Source organism: Ranitomeya variabilis, chromosome 2 (assembly GCF_051348905.1).
Source record: "Ranitomeya variabilis isolate aRanVar5 chromosome 2, aRanVar5.hap1, whole genome shotgun sequence".
Lineage (NCBI taxonomy): Eukaryota > Metazoa > Chordata > Amphibia > Anura > Dendrobatidae > Ranitomeya > Ranitomeya variabilis.
The window spans coordinates 44,123,601-44,150,343 of record NC_135233.1 but is presented as its reverse complement, the minus strand read 5'-3'; the positions used below and the strand labels follow the sequence as shown (position 1 = coordinate 44,150,343).

General features: G+C 42.3%; 1 protein-coding gene across 1 annotated transcript in view; it reads right to left on the bottom strand.

Moving 5' to 3' along the window:
* Positions 1–10,378: 10,378 nt before the first annotated feature.
* Positions 10,379–26,743, bottom strand: part of PKDCC (protein kinase domain containing, cytoplasmic) — an 86,295-nt gene continuing 69,930 nt past the window's right edge. Inside the window, exons 6-7 of the mRNA XM_077282358.1 lie at positions 20,522–20,695; positions 10,379–12,454 (exon numbers count right to left, since the gene is read on the bottom strand). Coding sequence (XP_077138473.1) covers positions 12,369–12,454; positions 20,522–20,695 — 260 coding nt within the window. The 3' untranslated portion in view covers positions 10,379–12,368. The remainder of the gene's footprint in view (positions 12,455–20,521; positions 20,696–26,743) is intronic.

Genomic DNA, 26,743 nt, shown 5'->3' with positions numbered 1-26,743 from the left:
CAAGTACAGTAAATCACAGTCTCTAGGCACACATGACCTGATTCTTCAGGCTTAAGTAGATCCTGTTCGTGACGCCAAGTCTGCGGCGCGCCCCCACACCGCCGCAGGGCCGAGGGGTACCCGGAGCCGGGCCTCTGGGATCTCAGTCCTGGGGTTGTCACGGTGGCTAGACCCGGTCCGTGGCCCTGTCCGTCAGTGGGGGACGTCCGGTGAAATAGGTGGTGATAACGGTGGTGTAGCGGTGCAGTTGTGGGGTGCAGGTCGCGGTAAATAACGAGGACACCAGGTTGCAGTCTCTTTACCTCTTTACTGGAGATCTCTGAGTCCTCAGTCCAGAATACGGTTCACCAGGCTGCGCAAGTCCGGCCGGTCCAATGGCACCTCCAGAGTTCTCTTCACAGGTGGAAATCAGTGCCTTCCTTCTTAGCGCTGTGTGTTGTAGTCCTTCCCTGCTGTGCTCACGGAAAGTACCCCACAACTGTTGTGTCTGTTTCTTAAGTTCCCTCACAACTCGATTAGATGTTCCTCTCTTATTCCGTCCCTCCCTTGTATTCAGGTTGGAACGGCACCCGTTTGTCAGGTAGGCCTGGAGTTCTTCCGGGACCCTAGTGACGCCCCTCTCCCGCAATTGCCCCCCAAGACTTCATAGGTGATATGTGGTAGACAGCCCGCCTGAGACTGACTGTCCTGCCGCTGTTTGGAGTATGGCTTAAAGCTGTATATTATTCCACTCCCTCGGCGTTCTGGCCACCGGTAATGCGCCTCAGCAAGGTGGTGCCTCTTTCAACAAAACCCCTGCTGGTATTCTCCGTCTGCTTGATTTCGTTTCTTACTCAGCACAATCTATTATTATTATTATTATTATTTATTATTATAGCGCCATTTATTCCATGGCGCTTTACATGTGAGGAGGGGTATACATAATAAAAACAAGTACAATAATCTTGACCGATACAAGTCACAACTGGAACAGGAGGAGAGAGGACCCTGCCCGCGAGGGCTCACAATCTACAAGGGATGGGTGAGGATACAGTAGGTGAGGATGGCACCATCTCGCTTCTAGTCCTTTCTTGGGCACCGCCGCTATGCTGAGCAGGCACGGTCCCGTTACGTTCTTTCCAATGCCAAGCCTCTGCCAGGATCCCACCCCTGGCAGAGACCCTACTGTCTCTTCCTCCACAACACCCTCTCTCACTAGGTGTTGCTTCGTTCAATCCAGTCAGCGTTCTCTCTAACTTCCTGCCTGACCCCCAGTTTACCCACTATGGTGGGGAGTGGCCTAATGAATAGCACCCTTAGCTCCCCCCGGAGGCCCTGCTGTGAAACATATTGGTGTCTGTGATACCTGATCAGAGGAACTCCTTCAGTGCCATCGAACGCACCATGGCTCCCCTTAGTGGCGAAGCCACAGTACTGCAACGACCAGGACTCTGGGGCGCTGCAGTAACTCCATCATTCAAGTACGTAATATGAGCGAGCACTAAAATACTCGGATGCTCGTTACTCGAACTGAGCAATTCCTAATGCTCGGATGCTCGTTTCAAGTAACAAGTATAATGGGAGTTAACCCATAGCAGAAATTTTCAGGAATTTTCTTTATCTTGGCTGACAATCACTTGAAGAATGTAGATAAATTTTTTTGAATTGGCTGCCATAATAATTCCCAAAGGTCTCCTCTTTTAACTACAGATTATTCACAAGAAGTAACATGAAGCTATTCCATCTCATTTAACATTTTGGACTCTCTCAAACAAATAATTTCATACTTGAACTTTTGGACATAGCTGAGCTGATTTAATTAATAGTCTGACTCTTCTGAAAATCAATTTATTCCCATAGTGTATAAGTTCCGTGTGTTCTCCATCGTAATTTCCTTGTAGTTGCTTTATGATTATATGATAATTGGAGCTTATTCCGCTGGCTGTTTTCTTGATGTTTTGAGGTCACCTACTGAGAAGTGGAACTGGATCTTCTTTCACTTTTTTTGGCCTTGGTTGGATCCATGGGACTTTTAAGCTTGTTTGACCCTTGAAAATCATGAAAAAAGAAACAAGTACAGTAATTTATCACCCTGAAGTTCTTGAACAATCTTTCTGCAGTCCCTTTTCAACTAGCTGCCAAAATCACGTTTTCTCAACAAATGCTCAAACCCTCCAGAAGTTGCTTTCATTCCCAACATCCTTCAAAAAAGGAGTTTATTTGGAAAGCCCTAAAAATAAAGAACAGATGGAGACGGAACTGAGGCCTGGACTAAATGTTTCATCAAAATGCTGCCTTCAGTATTCACAAGGATAGTATAAAATGCAGAGCTGTTCTATGTGATAAATTAAATGTAAGCAAAGGATAAAAACATACCAGGACTGCAACACATATTGAGACTTTTTCTAAGGGCAGGTCATTATGGGAGCTCACAAGCCAAGATTGTGTTCACAGTTTAGTCAAGTTTTTAACATTTCTCTTCCATGATACAAGCAGAAAGACAAAAATAAGGAGACCCTGATCCATCATATGAGGGACAATAAAAATTCCTATCAGACCCACTTTATGGGGGCTGCTGGATTTTGCCAAAATGTCTGCACTATTTTTCTCATTAATGGCCGGGAAGAAAAGCCATCTTAAGGCCGGTTTCACACATCCATTTATTTCCAGTACAGGAAAAAAATGGTACCGGAGATAACCATGTCCGTGTGTCCATGTGTCCGTGTGTGTTCTACATGTGTTCTACGTGTGCCACCCGTGTGCCGCATCAGTACCACATAGACAGCCGCCGGGGAAGAAGCGCTACAGTAAGTGCTGTTCCCCGTCGCCAGGTGCTGAAGCCGGCTCTCATCATTCTCCTTTGCTCTGCCGGTGAGCAGAGGAGAATAATGAGCATTGTATTAAAGTCCGAACGACAGCAGGTGGGGGCTTATGGGACTCTTACAGCCCCATGGGTGAAGTAAGCTGATCAATGCATTCCTATGTGTGCGGATTCCACGCGATTCCGCAAATTTAATGAACATGCTGCGTTTTTTTCTGGAAAGCGTTTCTGCTCAGGAAAACAATGCAGCATGTGCACAAAAAATGTGGATTACATTCTATTAGATAGGATGCTTAATGTGAGCGTTTTTTTCATGGTTTTATAGTGTTTTTATAGCTGAAAAACACGAAAAAAACACGGAAAAAAAAGCGACATGTGCACACAGCCTAACAGGAAATGAGTCTAGACCAAAGGGAGCATTATTTTTCAAGGTAGACATGAGCCCTTTTTATCTTCATGGTCTCTTTACAGCAGTACAGGTTGCACACATGGCATTGTAATGGTTGCACTGGCCGAGGTGAGCCGAGGCACAAGTGGCATGGGTTAGCCACATCTGGCTAGATGGTACAGTAACTCGAGATTTACAGTATAAACAAGAAAGGATGCAATCTATTTTATAAAAAAAAACTTGATTTTATTGATCAGCTGGATGCAACATACAGTATATAGAGAGAATGATAGGTACATGACCTGAAAATCACATCTGTATTGAACAGAGGCACAGTTAAAATATCCAGCAGTTATACTCATTGCCTGTCACAGGCCCTTCATTTTTCTTGATACTACTGTACTTTCCTTCTGCCTACAGCCCACTCCCAGATGTAGAACCCATGCCCAGACTTTGTCCACTAAAGTGCAAGTACAGTTTACACTTGCCTCTGTCTCTGTCACCTTGGCCATCTTAGGGTCCCCACAAACCTTTGCCCACCTCTCCAGTCCTTTGGCTCAGTACACTGAAGTTGCTTCCTTCACATCTCTCCAAGATTTCTATCCTGGTCCAGGTCTTACCAGTCTCTAATTCACAAATCAGTATCGGAGTAAATTTAGAAGCATGTTATTGTCATCCTTCCCTGTCATACACACTCTGGTGTGGCTTTCTCTTTGCTTCTCAGTCTCTTACGTCCTCCCTTGTAACACACTACTCCATAACTAAAGACTAGCTCTAATCTAGAAATATTTTCCGTCTTCTTTTTCAGCAACTAGAACCACCATCTGGGCTGGCCAGCTATGACCCCATCTCTCCCAGACAGTGTCAGATTGGGACAACAATGGCCCACTAGTAACATTGATTGTGGGGGTCCACTGTTCTGCTACATGCAAAAATAACCCGACCCTTGTTTTATAATAGAAAACAAGGTATTTTGTTTAATGAAGGGTTAGATGCTGCTTTTATCTGTAAAAAGTGAGTAAAGTGTATTAATTAACACTTCTTACATAAGTGTGTGCATTGTCCACTCCTTCACAGGGTTCTACCAGGGGATTTACCTGTTCTCTGGTGGAAAAGTTCGAGCCTTCTGTCTATTCTTCTACAGCCCCACTTAAGAAGTATCACAGTAATCCATATTAAACAGTATATAACATTTCTATTCAAATAATTTATGAACATAACCGTGACTGGGTTGTTTGGGAAGCCTGAAGTTATGTTGCTACTGTCTCTTTAAGAGCTATATAGGTGGTTACTAAAAAATATTGTTTGCTAGGGAAAGATTCCTGGCTTTGGAGCCATGGGGAATTTAATTGGGAATATAAACACACTTACTTATTGGTTTTGTCTTCAGCTTAGCAAAGATATGGTGAATTCTCTTTTCACGAGCCTGTAAGATAAACCTAGCGATACGTTTGTATTACGCTAAGGTTCTTTGCATGAATGATATTTATTATGTCTCTGACACTTCACTAATCAAAACACGTTCCCCCCTCAGAGCTTCTTGCCAAATCATATGGCTTTGTTTGCTCATGTAACATAAGAAATAAAGATTACAGAGTCCAGGATCCGTCTACTGTATGTTGGGAGTGTGGGGGAAGGGATCCAAAGGAAGCCATTCAAAAATGTGCAATAGCAAAAGGGTTGCTGCATTTTAGGTAAATACATTTCCCTTGAGCAGTCAATATTATAGGATGCATGATTTATATGTATATACTATTTAATCATAAGTCTGTGTTTTTTATTATAGGACGTGTAGTGATAGCAATACCACTTTAAAGTGAACACGTCAGCTCATTTTACATAGGGTAGTATTAAAATGGCTGTGTAGGTGCTTCCCTCCCAATAAAAATAATACTTTTTTTTGTAGAGATCCCATGTTCCAGCAATGAGAAATCTATTAATAAAATCCATATGCAAATCAGACTATAAGTGCACTGGGGCATCTCGATTTTGCCCCCTATGTCCATTGGCTCTGGTTGTGCCCCCTAGGTCCTTTGGCCCTGACTGTGCCACCTCGGTCCCTTACTCCTGGCTGTGCCCCCTGGCCCTGGTTGTGACCCCTTTGCCCTGGTTGTTGTCCCTTGGCCCTGGCTATGCCCCCTAGGTCCCTTGCTCACTGGCTGTGCCTCCTAGGTCCCTTAGCACAGGCTGTGCCCCCTAGATCCCTTGGCCCTGGCAGTGCCCCCTAAGTCCCTTGGCCCTGACTGTGCTCCCTTGGCCCTTGCTGTGAAGCCTAGGTCCCTTCACCCTTTCTGTGCCTCCTAAGATAGAGGATAGGATAGGGGGCAAAGCCACAGCCAAGGGACCTAGCAGGCACAGCCAGGGACAAGGGACCTAGGGGGCCAAGATGGTGCACATTATTAAATAAAGGGGGCCAGGATGAGTGACTGGAAGGGAACCTATCAGGTACCCCATGCCCTCCATCCCAGCAGCATTCACTTATTTATGAGTAACTTCTTTGCCTAATCAGCCCTGTATGACGTTTGTCTGTAAAAAAAAAACTTTTATATTGTCCCCTTTTCCTATGCTAATGAGGGCTTTGGCTAGTCAATGGAGCATTAGTTACTGACTACTCAGCCTTCTTACCATGTTATCACGGGATTCAGAGGTGCACTGTGCATGGTCGTAAGTTCAGAAGATGGCTTCCGGACATAAGCAGTATGCGCCTCTGAAGCCGGGAAGCGTACACCTGGCTGCAGAGGTGCAGTGATGCTGCCGAAAAGTATGGCACACGTGCACAAGATTTGCAGGGGCTGGCGATGATGACAGCTCCTACAAATTATGTTATCACTCCCACAGGGGCAAGACAACATGGAAAGATGGCTGACTACTAAGGAGTAGCTAACGCCCCATCGACTAGTTAAAACCCTCATTAGTATAGGAAATGGGGAAAATATAAGTGCTTTTTTTAAACCTCATTTTTACAGACAAACATTATACAGGGACAGTTAGGCTGGGAATTTACTCATAAATAAGTGAATGCTGCTGGGTTGGAAGGCTCGGTGGATCTGACAGGTTCCCTTTAATTACTGTGTGGAGGCCAGAATGAGGAACATACATTATTAGTTTATGGTGGCAAGTGGGGGACATTATTACTGCTGAAATATGACTTACTTTTTAGCAGAATTTAGTGCTGCCCTGCACAGTATGTCACTTTTATTCTTGATCTGGCATAGTAGGGAATGTGTTCTAAGAATGATCAACTATAGATAACTGTGTGTTATTTTCTGCAGAGAGTTGACGAGTCCAGGCAGGAAAAAGTGATGGTGATAGAATGTGGACCCCACTGACAATAAGAGCTTACACTCTACAGGAGAGAGAGGAGCCCACTGTCCATAAGAGCTTACACTCTAAAGGAGAGACAGAGGACCCCGCTGACCATAAAAGCTTACTCTCTACAGGAGAGAGAGGACCCCGCTGACCATAAAAGCTTAAACTCTACAGGAGATAAAGAGAGAGGACCTCACTGACCATAAGAGCTTACACTCTAAAGGAGAGAGAGGACCCCAATGACCATAAGAGATTACACTCTAAAGGAGAGAGAGATAGAGGACCCTGTTGACCATAAGAGCTTACACTCCACAGGAGAGAAGAAGAGAGAACCCCGCTGACCAAAAGAGCTTACACTCTACAGCAGAGAAGACTCCACTGACCATAAGAGCTTACACTCTACAGGAGAGAGAGGACCCTGCTGACCATAAGAGCTTACACTCTACAGGAGAGAGAGGACCCTGCTGACCATAAGAGCTTACACTCTACAGGAGAGAGAGGACCCCACTGACCATAAGAGCTTACACTCTACAGGAGACAGAGCCAGAGCAAGAACCCCACTCACCATAAGAGCTTACAGTCTACAGAAGAGAGACAATTACCAAATGGCTCTAGAGATAGAAAATGACTCTGCCGTACAAACTGTGCTCCACTGGGAACCGCTGATCTGTGATGGTCCCAGTACTGACCTCTCCTGTACAGGGGATGATAATCCGCTAGATTTCATAGCTGAAGGGCATTTGGGGAGACTCATTTGGTAATACAAAAATAAATTAGCCCACTCTCTGATGCTTCAGTAGTGTGGGAAATGTTGCCGTGCTTTTGTGACTCTCGTATCAAATCTCAAAGTGTTCAAATTCACTTGAAACCATGAAATTTCAGGAAATTTAACTTAAACTCAGATTGATCTCCTCATTGCTTTAATGATGTACCATCAATAATTAAATTTTAACCCCTTCATGACCTTGCCGTTTTTTGCAATTCTGACCAGTGTCCCTTTATGAGGTAATAACTCAGGAACGCTTCAACGGATCCTAGCGATTCTGAGATTGTTTTTTCGTGACATATTGGGCTTCATGTTAGTGGTAAATTTAGGTCGATAATTTCTGAGTTTATTTGTGAAAAAAATTGAAATTTGGCAAAAATTTTGAAAATTTCGCAATTTTCACATTTTGAATTTTTATTCTGTTAAACTAGAGAGTTATGTGACACAAAATAGTTAATAAATAACATTTCCCACATGTCTACTTTACATCAGCACAATTTTGGAAACAATTTTTTTTTTTTGCTAGGAAGTTATAAGGGTTAAAATTTGACCAGTGATTTCTCATTTTTACAACAATACACCATTTTCATAGGTGAAATATTGCAAATTGCTCTGATTGGCTGTTGCACTTTCAACAGCCAATCAGAGCGATCGTAGCCACGTGGGGGCAAAGCCACCCCCCCTAGGCTGAAGTACAACTCCCCCTCTCCCTGCAGATCGGGTAAAATAGGAGTTAACCCTTTCACCCGATCTGCAGGGATGCGATCATTCCATGACGCCACATAGGCGTCATGGGTCGGGAAGGGGTTAACATTAAACTGCTTTGAAAACATTTGCAAAATGTTACTAAAAAAGACTATGAGACAACAAACGATTTTTACAAAACTTTATTTTTTTTAGAAAAATAAAACATTTTTAAAGCTGAAGTACAAAAACAATCTAATATAATAAATGTCAGTGGCAGCTTTCATTGAAAGCAAATACGTTAGATACCAGACGTACCTATTAAATACAACAACCTTCAGCACCAATGAGGATAAGTTAGATAGTTTACAACTTTTTCTCAAAAATATTGGAAAATGGAAAACAATTTATCAGTTACAAAGGGCAATTTTACCCTTTTTCTTTTGCACAAGTCCTTATGAATCTTCCCAGATATCGTTTGGTCACTGGCTAATTCCAATCATGGATGAGCCAATGAAAACTACAGATTGTGAAAAAAAAATCAGAATAGACAAAACGTAAAAATGAAAAAAAATAAATACTGTAGGTTCCAGTTGTGACAAAAAACTTATCGTACAACAATGCAATTTCCTAATCAAATAATTTGCAACATTTAAAGATTTATTGTCAATAGATTTACTTTGTGGACTCTTGAGTAGAATTTCCATGCAAAAGGGAAACAATTGTGTATAGTGAAAAATTATTTTGTCTTCAACCGCCAATCTATAAAGTTTGCAGTATTACATGGATTCCTGTTCTGTGAATCATAATTCATCAATACTCTTTCAATTCCTTTGATAGATAAAAGGGGTTGACCACCACTACTCGGACAACCCCTTCTTAAACTAAATGTTCAGCCTCGATAAAATAGTAAAGCTTATACTCACCTCCTGTGATGGCCCCCGTTCTCACGTTGTCACCACTGGCCCTTCCCGGGGCTGTTATGCTGTGTTGTGACACGTGACGCCGGTGCCCAATCAGCTCTGGTGTCACTGTCTCGGCCTTCAAATGAACTGAACATGAAGAGGAAGCCAGGGATCAGCTGCAGCCCGACCTCCTCTTCATGTTCAGTTTGTCCGAAGGTGCAGACAGTGACGCCAGCACTGTATCACAGCCCCGGGATCATGAGTGCCAACACCGCTAGAACGTAGCCGGCATGAACCGTGAGTATAGGCTTTATAATTTTATCAGGCATAACATTTAGTTTAAGAAGAGGTTGTCCTAGTAGTGGGCAACCCCTATAACCATGAAAATTCTGGTCACTCGTCTAACATGGTTGTCATAGAATAATACAGCTATTTTGTAGCACTACAAGATTATATTTCCTATTAAATTTGTAGAGGATATAGTAAAAGCCAAATTGTTCACAAAATTTATCTTATCAGATTTATCAATAAGACAAAATAAAATAACCCAAGTTGGGGTCTGGAGCAATAAAAGATGCTCAATTTGCAAATGTTTTCCAAGATTTTTCTTTTTATATTTTTTGGGGCTATTTTTTTTTATGTTGAAGTGCATATGCGACATGTACATAGCTATTATTATTATTATACTATTTCCAATTATTGTTATGCTTTGTGAGATAATCTCATATTTGGTCATAATTATTCCACTTTAGTTCTGCCTTATAATTGGCTTTTCCATCTGTACAACCATTTTTCACATATCCTATTAGAATATAAGGACATCATAGATAGATGATCTCGATTGGGCTTGGCTCCCGCTCTGGAAAAATTCAATTGAGTTGTCTTTCTGCTTAGCTTCAACAGTAGACTTAAAGAGGTGTGCTCAAGGGGATAATTTTTCAATCTTTGAGGGTCTGACCACCATGGCCACCCATCGATCTCAAGAATCAGAGCTTTGAAGAATCCTCGCTGAATGGAGTGATGGTTGATCATGCCCACTACTGCTCCATTTCTTCTTAAAGGGAGTGCCAGAGAATGCCAAGTAATGTGGTAATCTAGTCTTTAGCATTCCTATTAGAATGAATTGAGTGACAATATGCATGATCGACCTCTGGCCCATTCAACCCAAATTCTCGAGACCCCCGATGATCGGAAAGTTATCCCCTATCTCGTTCACAGGGGAAATCCTTCAAATACGTTGTCTATTCTTTTAAATGGGCACCATATAATACTACATGCCCCCTTTAGCAGCCTTGAGTTTCCCCTCGCTAATCTGCTGACTACTGGGGCCTTGACAAACTAGCTATCTCCGAGAAGGATTTACTCTATGAAGGTGTGGTCTAGATGAGGCAGACCCTTTAACTTACGTGCAAGTTAGGGTGATTTGGTTCAAATGTTTTTGGTACAAGAGTAGTGATCACTTTGGTACATATTAAATATAACATTCATGCATTGGTTTAGTTTCTTTTTTGCCTTGCTTTTTTTGTATGAAACCATAAACTGTGTTGATTATTCCCTGTATAAGTTCATTTTATATTATCAGTGAGGTACTTTCCTTAGACAAGGCTGAGCCATATGGCTTAGCAAGAGAAAGAGAGAGAGAGAGAGAGAGGGAGGGGTATGTTAGGAGATATTAGGAAATTGAATAGATCTCTCAAAAGCTTTATGAAACTTATCAAGATGTGTGATGCTTTCAAATCCATCACAAACACGTTAGAGGACATATGTTAACTCAAGGCCATATAAATTCAAGTTCAAATCCCAAAACCTTAACCACAGACCAACCTTAGTGGCAATCTGTTACTAGATTCATGCTGCCCGAACCACGGCTAGCATAAATTAGAATTGGACTGCGCAATTGCAGCAGGAGAAAATATCGTTTGGGGAAAACAAAGTTTGCAAAGTTGGCCAGGAATGATAGGGAAAGACCTGACTTGTCTGATGATGTCCCCCCACAAGCTTCTACCTACCCCAGGTGATTGACAGGTCTTTCCAATTTGTGTACATAGGTAGAGACCTGTCAATCACTTAAAACGGGTCAACCGGGGGCTGCACTGGATTAGTCATATTTTTATCTATGGTCCCTGGTGGCTTGTCAAACTTTGTTGCATTTGAAACACCGCAGCATTTTAGGGGAAGACATACCTGAATGCAATCGAATCATAGACAGCATGAATCTGGTAACAGGCTCCCCTTAATGTCACTATAGAGTTATGTTGGCAAGCCAGTCATTTGTGATGGGACAGGCCGATCATCTAATATCTACAAAATGTTCAACTTATGTTCATACAGCAAAGATTGAGGGGGAAAACAGATAAAGGAATTTCAATATGTCCATTTCTTTCTCCACAAGGGAGGTAGGCCTATCATCCTCTATTCTCACGGGAAGAAAAGTTGTTCTTGAACTGGGCCTTCATATTTTTGGGGAGTATGGCTACACTTGAATGGCAAAAATCTAGATTATTTTTTAACTCTAAAGTTTTGAAATAAACGTTATTGGCAAAAGTATAGATGGATGGACATACTTCGCAGCCTTGACGAAGGCAATACTTAAAGTAGAAAAATTAGAGCAAAAGAACTGAAGAAGAAAGCGTGATTGTGCGGAGAAGGACAAGAGAGAAGCCTGTGTTAGGTGGCAGCCTTGTATACATAATTGCTGGTTAACAAGCCCTAACGTATCAAATAAGTTGGTTTTCTTGGAAAATTGCTTTCTTACATATTCTATTGCATTCAAAGTCCTCTATTTTCCTAGAGATTGTCTTCTGGGGAAAGAAAATGGTCAATGATGGCCATTTCATATGAAACCTTTGTAATCTTTAATTTATTGATTACTTGCTTTACATCTTCAAAATGTAAGATTTCTTGCTATGTATATGAAAGTTGTAGGTGCATTTATTAAGAACTGAGACTATTTGAAATGTGAAATAGCTTTATACCTCTTTGAAAGTCTTGAAACATAAGAGCTATGGTTTTGTTTTGCTGGAATCTTTATGAATCAACATCTTAAATTAAGATGTTTTATAATTAAAATCTCATAATTTACAATTAAAGTAGCAAATATTTATAATATAAAAATAATTACTCATCCCTGTAGAAAAAAAAAAGAAATATTTCACACTGGATGCAAATTGCCAGTGTACCATTGAAGAGTCACACAGAGTTAAAAGCCAGCAGCCTACTGACATTGGTGCGCTTGAACCAATCCAAATGTCGTTCTTCTTCACCGCAGAAATAACACTATGTACAGTTTAAAGATAATCACCATATTCATTATCTTCATTTCCAACAGTGTATCACATTTTTTTGTCTTTTAAATCACATTTAAAAAAAAATTGCTGACTTATTGCACATCCACCCTGGTAAATTCAGGTAAATTTGAACAGCACTCTAGAAATTAGAATGGAAATTAGAATGAATATTAGTGCATTTTTCTCCAATTCATTCAATACTAATGACCTCATTAGAGAACCACTTTGGTCAAACTTTGATTTTCAGGTAGGTTATTTTGTTTTCATCGGGCACAAATTTTCTTGAGCCTGTTTTGAAGAAGACAAGTTGTCGCCCTAAGAAAGAAAAAAGAGAGATAAATATCAACAAAGCAATTATTATATGACAACATTGTAAAATATTTTTTGGTATAGAAAACTAAAAACAATTCATATTTTGGATCTAACGTAAGAAAACCAACAGCTCAGCACCACCCGCAATCACTTCATCCAGAATGCTCCACTGCTTGAAGTATGTGAGCAGAACCAAGTGAGAAAAAGCTTTATTTTATAACTTAGCTTCCAAGTAACCTATATTTGAAAACTATATTTAGTATTGCTATAGTTCCCTAAAATTGAGATTCATAAAGCCAGTCTTTATTTTGAAATGAAGAACCAGAAATAATGACTTTCTTGTGCTCAGGTGTTGAGAGCGGCTGGCTTTCTGCTCAGCTTCAATTACACAATCAATCCTTCTTCACATTCACATTTATTTTAACCTATCTTTCAGTAAAGTGTTGCATGTTTTTCTTCCCAAGATACTTGAACTGGGCACCGATTCCATAGTCTGCATCCAAGTCAATGACTTCTGCAGTGACAAAGAGGAATTCTCACCTTTTCTTGTTAGCTGGTTCATTCTTCGGGTCAAATGTTTTTGAGTTTCAAAAATGCTTGGCGTCTACAATATTCTAAAGTTGGCCTATATCACATTTAGTTCTGTCTCGGAAGTTTTTTTGTTTGCAAAAAGTGTTGTGTACAAGAATAAAGGAAAGTCCCTCACAGATGAAGGAAATAGTTCCCGTATCCGTAGGGGTATTCCTTAAAATGGTATTATGGTTGCCATGTTTTTAATTTGTATTTTTAATGTATTATTGTTGTTAATAACTTTTTTCACATTTTGGATATAGGTGATTGTTGCACTACGCTGATAGGGATAGAGGGAGGGGCAGAACTTCCTGCGAATACTACTATGTACCCACCCTATTTCTTCTCAGTGTTTGGACCCGTTGAAGTGCTGAGGCATTAAACGGCCGTTGTCCGCATTTTTCTACACTCTCCCTTGCTTTTGTTGTAATTACGTCCGAATAAAATTGTGACTTTTGCATACACGGGTAAGTGCACTTTTATCACTTTTTATAGACTGATATCTATAAAGACCACCACATCAAAAAATATACATCTATATATATAATTGTCTAAGGGGTACTTCCGTCTGTCTGCAACTTCCGTCACGGAAATCCCGCGTCGCTGATTGGTCTCGCCAGCTGCCTGTCCTGGCTGCCACGACCAATCAGCAATGGACACAGTCCGGCCAAGAATTAGTCCCTCCCTACTCCCGTCCAGTCAATGCCCGGCGCCCGCTTCATACTCCCCCCGACTCAGCGCTCACACAGGGTTAATGACAGCGTTAACGAACCACGTTATGCCGCGGGTAACGCTGTTATGATCCGGGTGGTAGGATCTCAAACTGACCGGACAAATATACCCTGAATATATAGGACAAGTTCTGGGGATGTGGAAGCTATACTGACCGCAATCCTGATCCTATCCAAACACACTAAAGGCAGCTGTGGAGCGTTACCTGAAAACCTAGATGCCTCGTCACAGCCTGAGAAACTGACTACCCCTAGAGAGAAAGCAAAGACCTCACTTGCCTCAGAGAAATATCCCCAAAGTTCTAGATAGCCCCCCACAAATAATAACGGTGAGTTAAGGGGAAAACACAAACATAGAGATGAAACAGGTTTAGCAAATGAGGCCCGCTAATACTAGATAGGCAGATAAAGATAGGTGTCTGTGCGGTCAGTACAAAAACTATCAAAAGTAAACCACGCAGAGAATACAAGAACCCCCACACCGACTCACGATGTGAGGGGCGCACTCTGCACCCCAGAACTAACCAGCAAGCAAAAAATCACATGAAAGCAAGCTGGGCTGAACTCATCATATAATGAGAAACGTTTTCAAGGAAATAATGAGAAACTGAACAAGCAAACTTAGCTTCTCATAGCAGGAGACTGGTCACAAGGAATATTCAGGAGAGCACAGGATCAGGACTGAATACACCGACAGCAGGCGACGAGTAAAGGTCCAGGTGAGTTAAATAGGCCCAGCCTAGCAGGAGATGAAACAGCTGAGCCCAGCCATATCGCTAAAGGCCACCAGAGGGAGCCCAAGAACAAACTCACACAGTACCACTCATGACCACAGGAGGAAGCCCGAGAACGGAATTCACAACAGTACCCCCCCCTTGAGGAGGGGTCACCGAACCCTCACCAGAGCTCCCAGGCCGATCAGGACGAGCCAGATGAAAGGCACGAACCAAATCGGCCGCATGGACATCGGAGGCGACAACCCAGGAATTATCCTCCTGACCATAACCCTTCCATTTCACTAAGTACTGAAGTCTCCGTCTCGAAATATGAGAATCCAAGATCTTCTCCACCACATATTCCAACTCCCCCTCGACCAAGACCGGAGCAGGAGGATCAACAGAAGAGACCACAGGCACCACATATCTCCGCAACAATGACCTATGGAACACCTTATGAATGGCAAACGATGTTGGGAGGTCCAAACGAAAAGACACAGGGTTGAGGATTTCCAAAATCTTATAAGGACCGATAAAACGAGGCTTGAACCTAGGAGAGGAAACCTTCATCGGGACATAACGAGAAGACAACCATACCAAATCCCCCACACGAATTCGGCGACCCACACAGCGACGGCGGTTAGCAAAGCGCTGAGCCTTTTCTTGGGACAAAGTCAAATTGTCCACCACATGGCTCCAAATCTGCTGCAACCTATCCACCACAGAATCCACCCCAGGACAGTCAGAAGACTCAACCTGACCCGAGGAGAAACGAGGATGAAAGCCAGAATTGCAAAAGAAAGGTGAAACCAAAGTAGCAGAACTAGCCCGATTATTGAGGGCGAACTCAGCCAATGGCAAAAAGGTCACCCAATCATCCTGATCAGCAGAAACAAAACATCTCAAATAAGTTTCCAAGGTCTGATTAGTTCGTTCGGTTTGACCATTCGTCTGAGGATGGAAGGCTGACGAAAAAGACAATTCAATGCCCATCTTAGCACAAAAGGATCGCCAAAATCTGGACACAAACTGGGATCCTCTGTCGGACACAATGTTCTCCGGAATACCATGTAAATGAACCACATTCTGAAAAAACAGTGGCACCAAATCGGAGGAGGAAGGCAACTTAGGCAAGGGTACCAAATGGACCATTTTGGAAAAACGATCACAAACCACCCAGATGACAGACATCTTCTGAGAGACAGGAAGATCCGAAATAAAATCCATGGAAATATGCGTCCAAGGCCTCTTCGGGACAGGCAAAGGCAAAAGCAATCCACTGGCACGAGAACACGAAGGCTTGGCCCGAGCACAAATCCCACAGGACTGCACAAAGGAACGCACATCCCGCGACAAGGAAGGCCACCAAAAGGATCTCGCCACCAAATCCCTGGTACCAAAAATCCCAGGATGACCTGCCAACACCGAAGAGTGAACCTCGGAAATAACTCTACTGGTCCATCTGTCTGGGACAAACAGTCTCTCCGGTGGACAACGGTCAGGTCTATTGGCCTGAAACTCCTGCAACACCCGTCGCAGATCAGGAGAGATGGCAGACAAAATCACCCCCTCTTTGAGAACACCAGTCGGTTCAGAAACTTCCGGGGAGTCAGGTACAAAACTCCTAGAAAGGGCATCAGCCTTCACGTTTTTCGAACCCGGAAGATATGAAACCACGAAATTAAAACGAGAGAAAAACAACGACCATCGAGCCTGTCTCGGATTCAACCGTTTGGCAGACTCGAGATAAGTCAAATTCTTGTGATCCGTCAAGACCACCACACGATGCTTGGCTCCCTCAAGCCAATGTCGCCACTCCTCAAATGCCCACTTCATTGCCAACAACTCACGATTACCAACATCATAATTCCGCTCGGCAGGCGAAAACTTTCTTGAAAAGAAAGCACATGGTCTCATCACAGAGCCATCAGAGCTTCTCTGCGACAAGACAGCCCCTGCTCCAATCTCAGAAGCATCAACCTCAACCTGAAAGGGAAGAGAGACATCGGGCTGGCGCAAGACAGGAGCCGAAGAAAACCGACGCTTAAGCTCCTGAAAGGCCTCCACGGCCGCAGGAGACCAATTCGTCACATCAGAACCCTTCTTGGTCAAATCCGTCAAAGGCTTAACCACGCTAGAAAAATTAGTGATGAAGCGACGGTAAAAATTAGCAAAACCCAAGAACTTCTGAAGACTCTTCACAGATGTAGGTTGAGTCCAGTCATGAATAGCCTGGACCTTGACTGGATCCATCTCAATAGTAGACGGAGAAAAAATAAAGCCCAAACAAGAAATCTTCTGGACTACGAAGAGACATTTAGAGCCCTTCACAAACAAGGCATTGGCATGCAGGACCTGAAACACCATCCTGACCTGCTTCACATGAGACTCCCAGTCATCAGAAAAGACCAAAATATCATCCAGGTACACAATCATAAATCTATCCAGATACTCTCGGAAGATGTCGTGCATGAAGGACTGAAACACAGAGGGAGCATTAGAAAGCCCAAAAGGCATCACCAAGTACTCAAAATGGCCTTCGGGCGTATTAAATGCTGTTTTCCATTCATCGCCCTGTTTTATGCGCACAAGATTATACGCTCCTCGAAGATCTATCTTGGTGAACCAACTGGCCCCCCTAATCCGAGCAAACAGATCAGACAACAATGGCAAGGGGTACTGAAATTTGACCGTGATGTTATTTAGAAGGCGATAATCTATACAGGGTCTCAGAGAACCATCCTTCTTGGCCACAAAAAAGAACCCCGCACCCAAAGGGGACGAGGACGGGCGAATATGCCCCTTCTCCAAGGACTCCTTTATATAACTCCGCATAGCGGCATGTTCTGGTACAGATAAATTAAAAAGTCGTCCCTTAGGGAACTTACTACCAGGAATCAAATTTATAGCACAATCACAATCCCTATGAGGAGGTAGGGCACTGGATTTTGGCTCATCAACTACATCCTGGTAGTCTGACAAAAATTCAGGGACTTCAGAAGGAGTAGAAGAAGCAATTGACACCAAAGGGGCATCGCCATGAATTCCCTGGCAACCCCAACTTGACACAGACATTTCTTTCCAATCCAGGACTGGATTATGAGCCTGCAGCCATGGCAGACCCAACACGACAACATCATGCAAATTATGTAGGACAAGAAAGCGAATCACCTCCTGATGTGCAGGAGTCATAGACATGGTCACTTGAGTCCAGTACTGAGGTTTATTCTTGGCCAATGGCGTAGCATCAATTCCCTTTAGTGGAATGGGGAATTGTAAAGGCTCCAAGATAAAACCACAGCGCCTGGCAAATGACAAATCCATCAGATTCAGGGCGGCACCTGAATCCACAAAAGCCATAACTGAGTAGGATGACAGAGAGCAAATCAAAGTAACAGACAGAATGAATTTAGGTTGTACAGTACCAATGGTGACAGATTTGGTAAACCTTTTTGTGCGCTTAGAGCATGCTGAGATAACATGAGCAGAATCACCACAGTAAAAGCACAACCCATTCTGACATCTGTAGTCTTGCCGTTCAACTCTGGTCAAAATCCTGTCGCATTGCATAGGCTCAGGTTTCTGCTCAGAAATTACTGCCAGATGGTGCACAGGTTTGCGCTCCCGCAAACGCCGATCAATCTGAATGGCCAAAGACATTGACTCATTCAGACCCGCAGGCGTGGAGAACCCCACCATAACATCTTTAAGGGCTTCCGAAAGACCCTTTCTGAAAATCGCCGCCAGGGCGCACTCATTCCATTGAGTGAGCACAGACCACTTCCTAAACTTCTGACAGTAAACCTCTGCTTCATCTTGACCCTGAGAGAGAGCCAGCAAAACCTTCTCTGCTTGGTCTACCAGATTAGGTTCCTCATAAAGCACTCCAAGCACCAGAAAAAACGCATCCACATTTAGCAATGCAGGTTCTCCTGGCGCCAGAGAGAATGCCCAATCTTGGGGGTCACCACGCAACAAAGAAATAACAATTTTAACTTGCTGAACAGAATCACCAGAGGAGCGAGGTCTCAGAGAAAGGAATAACTTACAATTATTCTTAAAGTTCAAAACCTAAAACCTAGATCTATCTCCGGAAAACAGCTCAGGAATTGGTATTTTAGGCTCTGACATAGGACTGCGGACTACATAATCCTGAATGCCCTGTACCCTTGCAGTGAGATGATCCACACTAGAAGACAGACTCTGAATGTCCATATCTGCAACTGAATTCAGAACCACCCAGAGATTAAGGGGAGGAGAGAAGCCAAACACAGTGCAGAGGAAAAAAAAAAAAGACTTCAGGATTTCTCTTCTCCCTCTTCTGCTGCATTAACACTTTGTGGCCTGCTGTACTGTTATGATCCTGGTGGTAGGATCTCAAACTGACCTGACAAATATACCCTGAATATATAGGACAAGTTCTGGGGATGTGGAAGCTATACTGACCGCAATCCTGATCCTATCCAAACACACTAAAGGCAGCTGTGGAGCGTTACCTGAAAACCTAGATGCCTCGTCACAGCCTGAGAAACTGACTACCCCTAGAGAGAAAGCAAAGACCTCACTTGCCTCAGAGAAATATCCCCAAAGTTCTAGATAGCCCCCCACAAATAATAACGGTGAGTTAAGGGGAAAACACAAACGTAGAGATGAAACAGGTTTAGCAAATGAGGCCCGCTAATACTAGACAGGCAGATAAAGATAGGTGTCTGTGCGGTCAGTACAAAAACTATCAAAAGTAAACCATGCAGAGAATACAAGAACCCCCACACCGACTCACGATGTGAGGGGCGCACTCTGCACCCCAGAACTAACCAGCAAGCAAAAAATCACATGAAAGCAAGCTGGGCTGAACTCATCATATAATGAGAAACGTTTTCAAGGAAATAATGAGAAACTGAACAAGCAAACTTAGCTTCTCATAGCAGGAGACTGGTCACAAGGAATATTCAGGAGAGCACAGGATCAGGACTGAATACACCGACAGCAGGCGACGAGTAAAGGTCCAGGTGAGTTAAATAGGCCCAGCCTAGCAGGAGATGAAACAGCTGAGCCCAGCCATATCGCTAAAGGCCACCAGAGGGAGCCCAAGAACAAACTCACACAGTACCACTCATGACCACAGGAGGAAGCCCGAGAACGGAATTCACAACATAACGCACTCCGTTAACGCTGCTATTAACCCTGTGTGACCAACTTTTTACTATTGATGCTGCCTATGCAGCAGCAATAGTAAAAAGATCTAATGTTAAAAATAATTTTAAAAAAACCCTGCTATTCTCACCTTCCGTCATCCGCTGAGATGCAAAATTACCCAGAAGACATAGCAGTCTTGCGAAACCGCTAAGTCATCTGGGTAATTTCGCAATGCATCGCTGGGAACGGAAGCTGGCGGCAGCCATGCGCATCGACACAGCTTCGCTGGACGCCGGCGGGTGAGTATAGAACTATTTTTTATTTTTATTTTTTTTAACAGGGATATGGTGCCCAGACTGCTATATACTATGTGGGCTGTGTTTTATACTGCGTGGCTGCTATATACTACGTGGGCAGTGTTATATACCACGTGGGCTGTGCTATATACTGTGTGGCCAGTGTTATATACTGTGTGGCCTGTGTTATATACTGCGTGGCTGCTATGCTACGTGGCCAGTGTTAGATACTGTGTGAGCTGTGTTATATACTATGTGGGCTGTGTTATATACTGCGTGGGCTGTGCTATATACTGCATGGGCTGTGCTATATATTACGTGGGCAGTGTTATATACTGCATGGCCTGTGTTATATACTGCATGGGCTGTGTTATATACTACGTGGGCTGTGCTATATACTACGTGGGCAGTGTTATATACTACATGGCTGCAATATACTACATGGGCAATACTACGTGGGCAATGTTATATACTGCGTGGGCTGTGTTATAGACTGTTTGGTATGTGACCTGTGTTATATACTATGTGGCTGCTATATACATGCATACATACATATTCTAGAATACCCGATGTATTAGAATCGGGCCACCATCTAGTATATATATATTTATATATTTTTACCAGTCCATGTTGTCTGATTTGTCCAGATAAAAGCTTGACACTGTGAATGGCTCTCACAAACTTCTATTGCTTCATTTATATCGAATACTGAAAGGAGACATCCGTTATGATGGTAAGATGGCCAACATCTGTAGTCTTCATCAACTATCGAAACGTCTTGCACTTGTCTATATTCTGAATGACAAAAAAACAAGATTTGTGAACTTTTCTGGTTCCAAAAATAAATGCAAAAAATAACTTTTGCAAATAAGTATAAATGCTAACTAATTTATGCAAAAAAAATCTCAAATATAGAATATTTATATATAAGCATTACCATGAATTGCCAATAACTTCTGAAATTATATGTTAGCTGATGGTAGATTTGGTAATATGGTTTAGGCTAGTCATACACATTTGATAACTGGAAAGAGCTGTTATAAAACCTTTAAAGAAGAGGTCACACTGTGTTTCCATAGCCTTCATATTTTCATGTTATACATAAAAATTGTAACTTGTTCCCGGTGGCGTAACTTGAAACTCACGTGTCCAAAATTTCCTACAGCGCCACTATTACTGCAACTCTTTAACAGTATTACATTTCTGATATGGGCCAAAGGAACTTTTTGGTTTTCACCTAGGCCCCAGTGCCCGAATGCAACTGAAACCTTTGTTTCATCCCTACTTGTACGTGTACTATCACCTACTTATAATATATACTACATAGTATAAATAAAAATTAAATGACTGCAAGGTAAATGTGATTTTACACATTGCACATATACCAAGAGGTGTTCCGGCTCATTTCTTTGGTTTTACTTTAGTTTTTTGCACTTTCTACATACAGGGGGTGTGGCTCAGCATTTTGGGGCTATTTATCTTGTCTATATAGATTTTCAAAGGCAGGTGCAAAACAATCAGGCCTGGGTCTTTCTCTGTCCCCATCTATTTTGAGGTCTGCTAACAGATAGAGAAGTGAACTACCAGAGTTAGGGTCCATCCTTGTTGCGGTGGGATGACTTTTACATCGTTTCAATCAAAATAGTGTTAACTAAGTACCCTACTGTATCCTGTTTACGTGTACTATTACGATTTACTTATTTGCTCATTTTGGTTTTTTTTTAGTTTTTTTGTATTCTCTATAAACAGATGGAAAACAGTTTTCTCTTGACTGCACTGCTCTTTACCTATCACAGTTTTGGGGATCTTTGGTCGAGGTAACGCACAGTTTTTACCAAACAACTCTACAACCCCCAACTTACCACTCACTTGAGTAAATATGGGTGAGATACAATACTAGACAAAGCCTATGGACAAATGTGGCACTTTTTCAGAAGAAAAATGCTTTTCTAATCTCAAAATTAAATAAATGCTTGAAAAAAAAATTATAATATGCGACTTAGCACAAATTAAACCCTCCTAATGATCATATGACTAAAGATCAATAGCCTATTGTTAGAACTCAGTGTTCACCGCAAAAACAATATTTTTTTAGGTTTCTGTATTACGAAAACACATTTTTAATTTTTTGCAAAATTTATTTAAATCATAGGTCACTTTTGCAGATACACTCACTTATAGAATCATGTTATATTGGCAATATTTTCTTTTCACAAATTGGCCGTATTCTGTATAAACTGGCTGCTGACCAAAACTTTCTTATGCAACTGAGGCCAACTTTTCCATAGACATCCATAATAAATTAGCACGAGTTGCAAATTAGCCAAACTGCTGACATCAGCTCAAGATATCTTAATGCCTGATAAACAGCCCATGGGCAAATTAGGGTGCAATTTGTTTTCTCTGGTCTGTAAGTATGTGCCTTCTATCCCTAAAATGTAAAAAGTAAAATGAAGGTCTAAAGCGCTCTGCCCACGTAAAGTAATCACAGTGACTTGAGATCCCTCTCGCACTTCCGAGCAGCACAGTCTTCATCTCTGATGTAAGAATGTAACAAGTCCAATAAACTCTGTTAATTAACTGAAATTTCCTAAGACTTTCATTAATTGATCATGGGGAGGACTACATGGAGCATGTCACTTAGTTTCCTCACCCTCCTTTTCTGTGCTAATATATTACCAGCTGGTCTTGGCTGCCGTTCAGTCTCCGATGGATTTAAAAGCCACCCTCTTGTTTCCTGTTCACAGCTTCTTCAACTTCCCCGGCCATCACTGAGCTTCCTTTATTTTCACAAACCATCGGTGAATTAATCACTTTTTAATATAACAACTTAGTTCATTTAGAAACATTCAATTTAGTTGTAACAACTTAGTCGAAGCAGAGGTGTATCTAGGTTTTCTGGCTCCTTGGACAAGAATTCAGCTTGGCACCCCCCCACCACCCTGCTCAATCTTTTTGAGTAGTTGTCATGTGACTACTTATATGCCGATTCTCTTAAAGTTCAGTGAAACACTACAACCCCTTCTTCGATGAGAGAAGCAGGAAGAGAAGCTAGCTGTCAAGTGACTGTAAGTATGAAAATCACATACGAGTGGTCATGTGATGACCGCTGGAACCAGGAAACAGAGCTGAGTTCTGACAGGGAGTATTCGTATTACACGCTGTTAGGATTGGGCATGCTACAGGGCTTAATGTTATATTCAAAAGGGGTTGTCCAGGTTTGTGATGAAAGTCTGCAGCGCTTGCGCTCACAATGCATGCACTGCACACTGTCAGGATCCTCTGGTGACGGTGGACGGTCATGTGAGTGCAAGTATACAATTTGCATACTTATGGCCACATTCCAACTTGACGTGTCTGGCCTCTCTCAATTCACTCGCATGCATGTCTAGTTGGCACGTGACTGCATGTATACAAATCACATACTTGCTTGACCTCTTGCTTTCACCGCTGGCATCAGAGAATCCTGACAGCGTGAAATGCATTCGCCATAAGGATTCAGAAGAATGCAGTCGCATACTTGGGACAACCCCTCCTAAAACTTGGGACAACCCCTCCTAACATTTATAAACCATAAATAAAAACATAGTAACCCTTAACTTGTCAGAAAGTAAAACACTTTATTAAAAGAGAGCAGCCGACTCACACTCCAGGGGGAAGCAAAATGCAATTGCTGGGGAGAAATGTCAGACTGCCACATCAATTGGCCTGATGGTGCCCTCCCTAGATACACTCCTGGTCAAAGGATTCATATTTTTCATGTAACATAGACCATACAAACCACACAGCAGTGGGTCATGCAAAAGTAAATAGTGACTTCTGTTACGCCTAAGTTTATGTAGGTTGAAATTTCATACCCACTATATTGTAGGACCCCCTAGTCCAATGTTTTAATGAGAACATATTACAACTCCGCTATGATGGTCCTTATGTCTAGTAAGGGGTTCTTATCTTGACCAAGTTTTCCATAAATTTCAAGGTGCGTTAAGATAACTAACATGAGATTGTCATTGACCTCATTTACGAGCCATACGATGAATAGAAGTCTCAGCAGATATAGGAATGTTAAGATGTTTTTGAGTATTTGCATCTGTACCTTAGGAATTTTTGAACTTGTAATATTTTATAGTCTTGAAAATGTAAGTTTTCTCAAAGACAAACAGACACCGGTTTTGTTAGCCTCAACGCTTGATTAGATCTAATGCACCCGACAACATAATATCTTAGAATATATCTTAGAGAAAAAAAATAAAAAATAAATATTTAAGAAATTGAGGCCCGAAAGGGCATTCTTTCCTCATAATCTGTTGCACCATAAGGAACAATATTGAGCTCTGCATTGGAACTTATATATACACTCACCGGCCACTTTATTAGGTACACCATGCTAGTAACGGGTTGGACCCCTTTTGCCTTCAGAACTGCCTCAATTCTTCGTGGCATAGATTCAACAAGGTGCTGGAAGCATTCCTCAGAGATTTTGGTCCATATTGACATGATGGCATCACACAGTTGCCGCAGATTTGTCGGCTGCACATCCCAAAGATGCTCCATACAAGGCAGGATGGATCCATGCTTTCATGTTGTTTACGCCAAATTCTGACCCTACCATCCGAATGTCGCAGCAGAAATCGAGACTCATCAGACCAAGCAACGTTTTTCCAATCTTCTACTGTCCAATTTCGATGAGCTTGTACAAATTGTAGCCTCAGTTTCCTGTTATTAGCTGAAAGGAGTGGTACCCGGTGTGGTCTTCTGCTGCTGTAGCCCATCTGCCTCAAAGTTCGACGCACTGTGCGTTCAGAGATGCTCTTAGGCCTACCTTGGTTGAACTGCCGCTCACTGGATTTTTTTACTTTTTCGGACCATTCTCTGTAAACCCTAGAGATGGTTGTGCGTGAAAATCCCAGTAGATCAGCAGTTTCTGAAATACTCAGACCAGCCCTTCTGACACCAACAACCATGCCACGTTCAAAGGCACTCAAATCACCTTTCTTCCCCATACTGATGCTCGGTTTGAACTGCAGGAGATTGTCTTGACCATGTCTACATGCCTAAATGCACTGAGTTGCCGCCATGTGATTGGCTGATTAGAAATTAAGTGTTAACAAGAAGTTGGACAGGTGTACCTAATAAAGTGGCCAGTGAGTGTATGTCAACAGTTATATGAGAAAGATTTCCCCTAGAAGCTCTGGGATTCTGGAGGGAACTTGATCAGATAATTAGTACTATGTAACAGTTTTAGGCAGGTGTGGAAAAAATGCTGCAAAGTAAGAACGTTTTAAAAAACAGAAGTGTTAATAATTTAAATATGTATATCATTCAACATATTGCAAAGTGAGTGAACAAAATGGAAATCTAATTCAAATCTATATTTGATGTGACCACTGCCTTCAAACAACATCAAAGCATCAATTCTTCTAGGTACACCTGCACACAGTTTTTAAAGAAACTTTTCATGAAGGTTGCTCCAAACATCTTTGAGAATTAACCACAGATCCTCTGTAGATCAAATTCTTCTGTTTCTACATGTAATCCCGGTCAGACTCGATAATGTTGAGATCAGGGCTCAGTGAGGCCGGAACATCACTTTCTGGACTCTTAGTTCTTCCTTACACACAAGATAGTTCTTAATGACATTGACTGTATGTTTGGAGTCAATGTCTGGCTGCAGAATAAATATGGAGCCAATCAGACACCTTCCTGATGGTATTGCATCATGGATAAGTATCTTCAACATTGACGACACCAATAAATGGCCAACGTTAAGGACTGTAGAAGTTGGTCAAGGAAAAAGTGCAGCCGATGAAAGATAATAATAATAATTTTATTTATATAGCGCCAACATATTCCGCAGCACTTTACAACTTATAGAGGGGACTTGTACAGACAATAGACATTACAGCATAACAGAAATCACAGTTCAAAACAGATACCAAGAGGAATGAGGGCTCCGCTCGCAAGCTTACAAACTATGAGGAAAAGGGGAGACACGAGAGGTGGATGGTAACAATTGCTTTAGTTATTTGGACCAGCCATAGTGTAAGGCTCGGGTGTTCATGTAAAGCTGCATGTATGTAGCAGTACAGACACAGAGTGCTATTAACTGCATAAAGTGTATGAGAACACGATGCGAGGAACCTGATTATGGTTTAAGTTTGTTTTTTTTTTTTATTTGAATGGGCCACACAGGGATAGTTAGGTTAATGCGTTGAGGCGGTAGGCCAATCTGAACAAATGAGTTTTTATGGCACACTTAAAACTGTGGGGATTAATCATCGTATTAACCTGGGTAGTACGTTCCAAAGAATCGTCGCAGCACGTGTAAAGTCTTAGAGACGGGAGTGGGAGGTTCTGATTATTGAGGATACTAACCTGAGGTCATTAGCGGAGCGGAGGGCACGGGTAGTGTGGTAGACTGAGACCAAAGAGGAGATGTAGGGTGGTGCTGAGCAATGGAGTGCTTTGTGGATTAGGGTAGTAGTTTTGTACTGGATTCTGGAGTGGATGGGTAGCCAGTGTAATGACTGGCACAAGGTAGAGGCATCGGTGTAACGGTTGGTGAGGAATATGATCCTGGCAGCAGCATTCAGGACAGATTGGAGCGGGGAGAGTTTGGTAAGAGGGAGGCCGATTAGTAGAGAGTTACAATAGTCCAGATGAGAATGAATAAGTGAAACAGTAAGAGTTTTTGCAGAGTCGAAAGTAAGAAAAGGGCAAATTCTAGAAATGTTTTTGAGATGCAGAAAAGAAGAGCGAGCCAGTGATCGGATGTGGGGGGTGAATGAAAGCTCGGAAAATACATTGATGTTTAGCTTCCTTTGAAGTCGGACGATGCCCAGC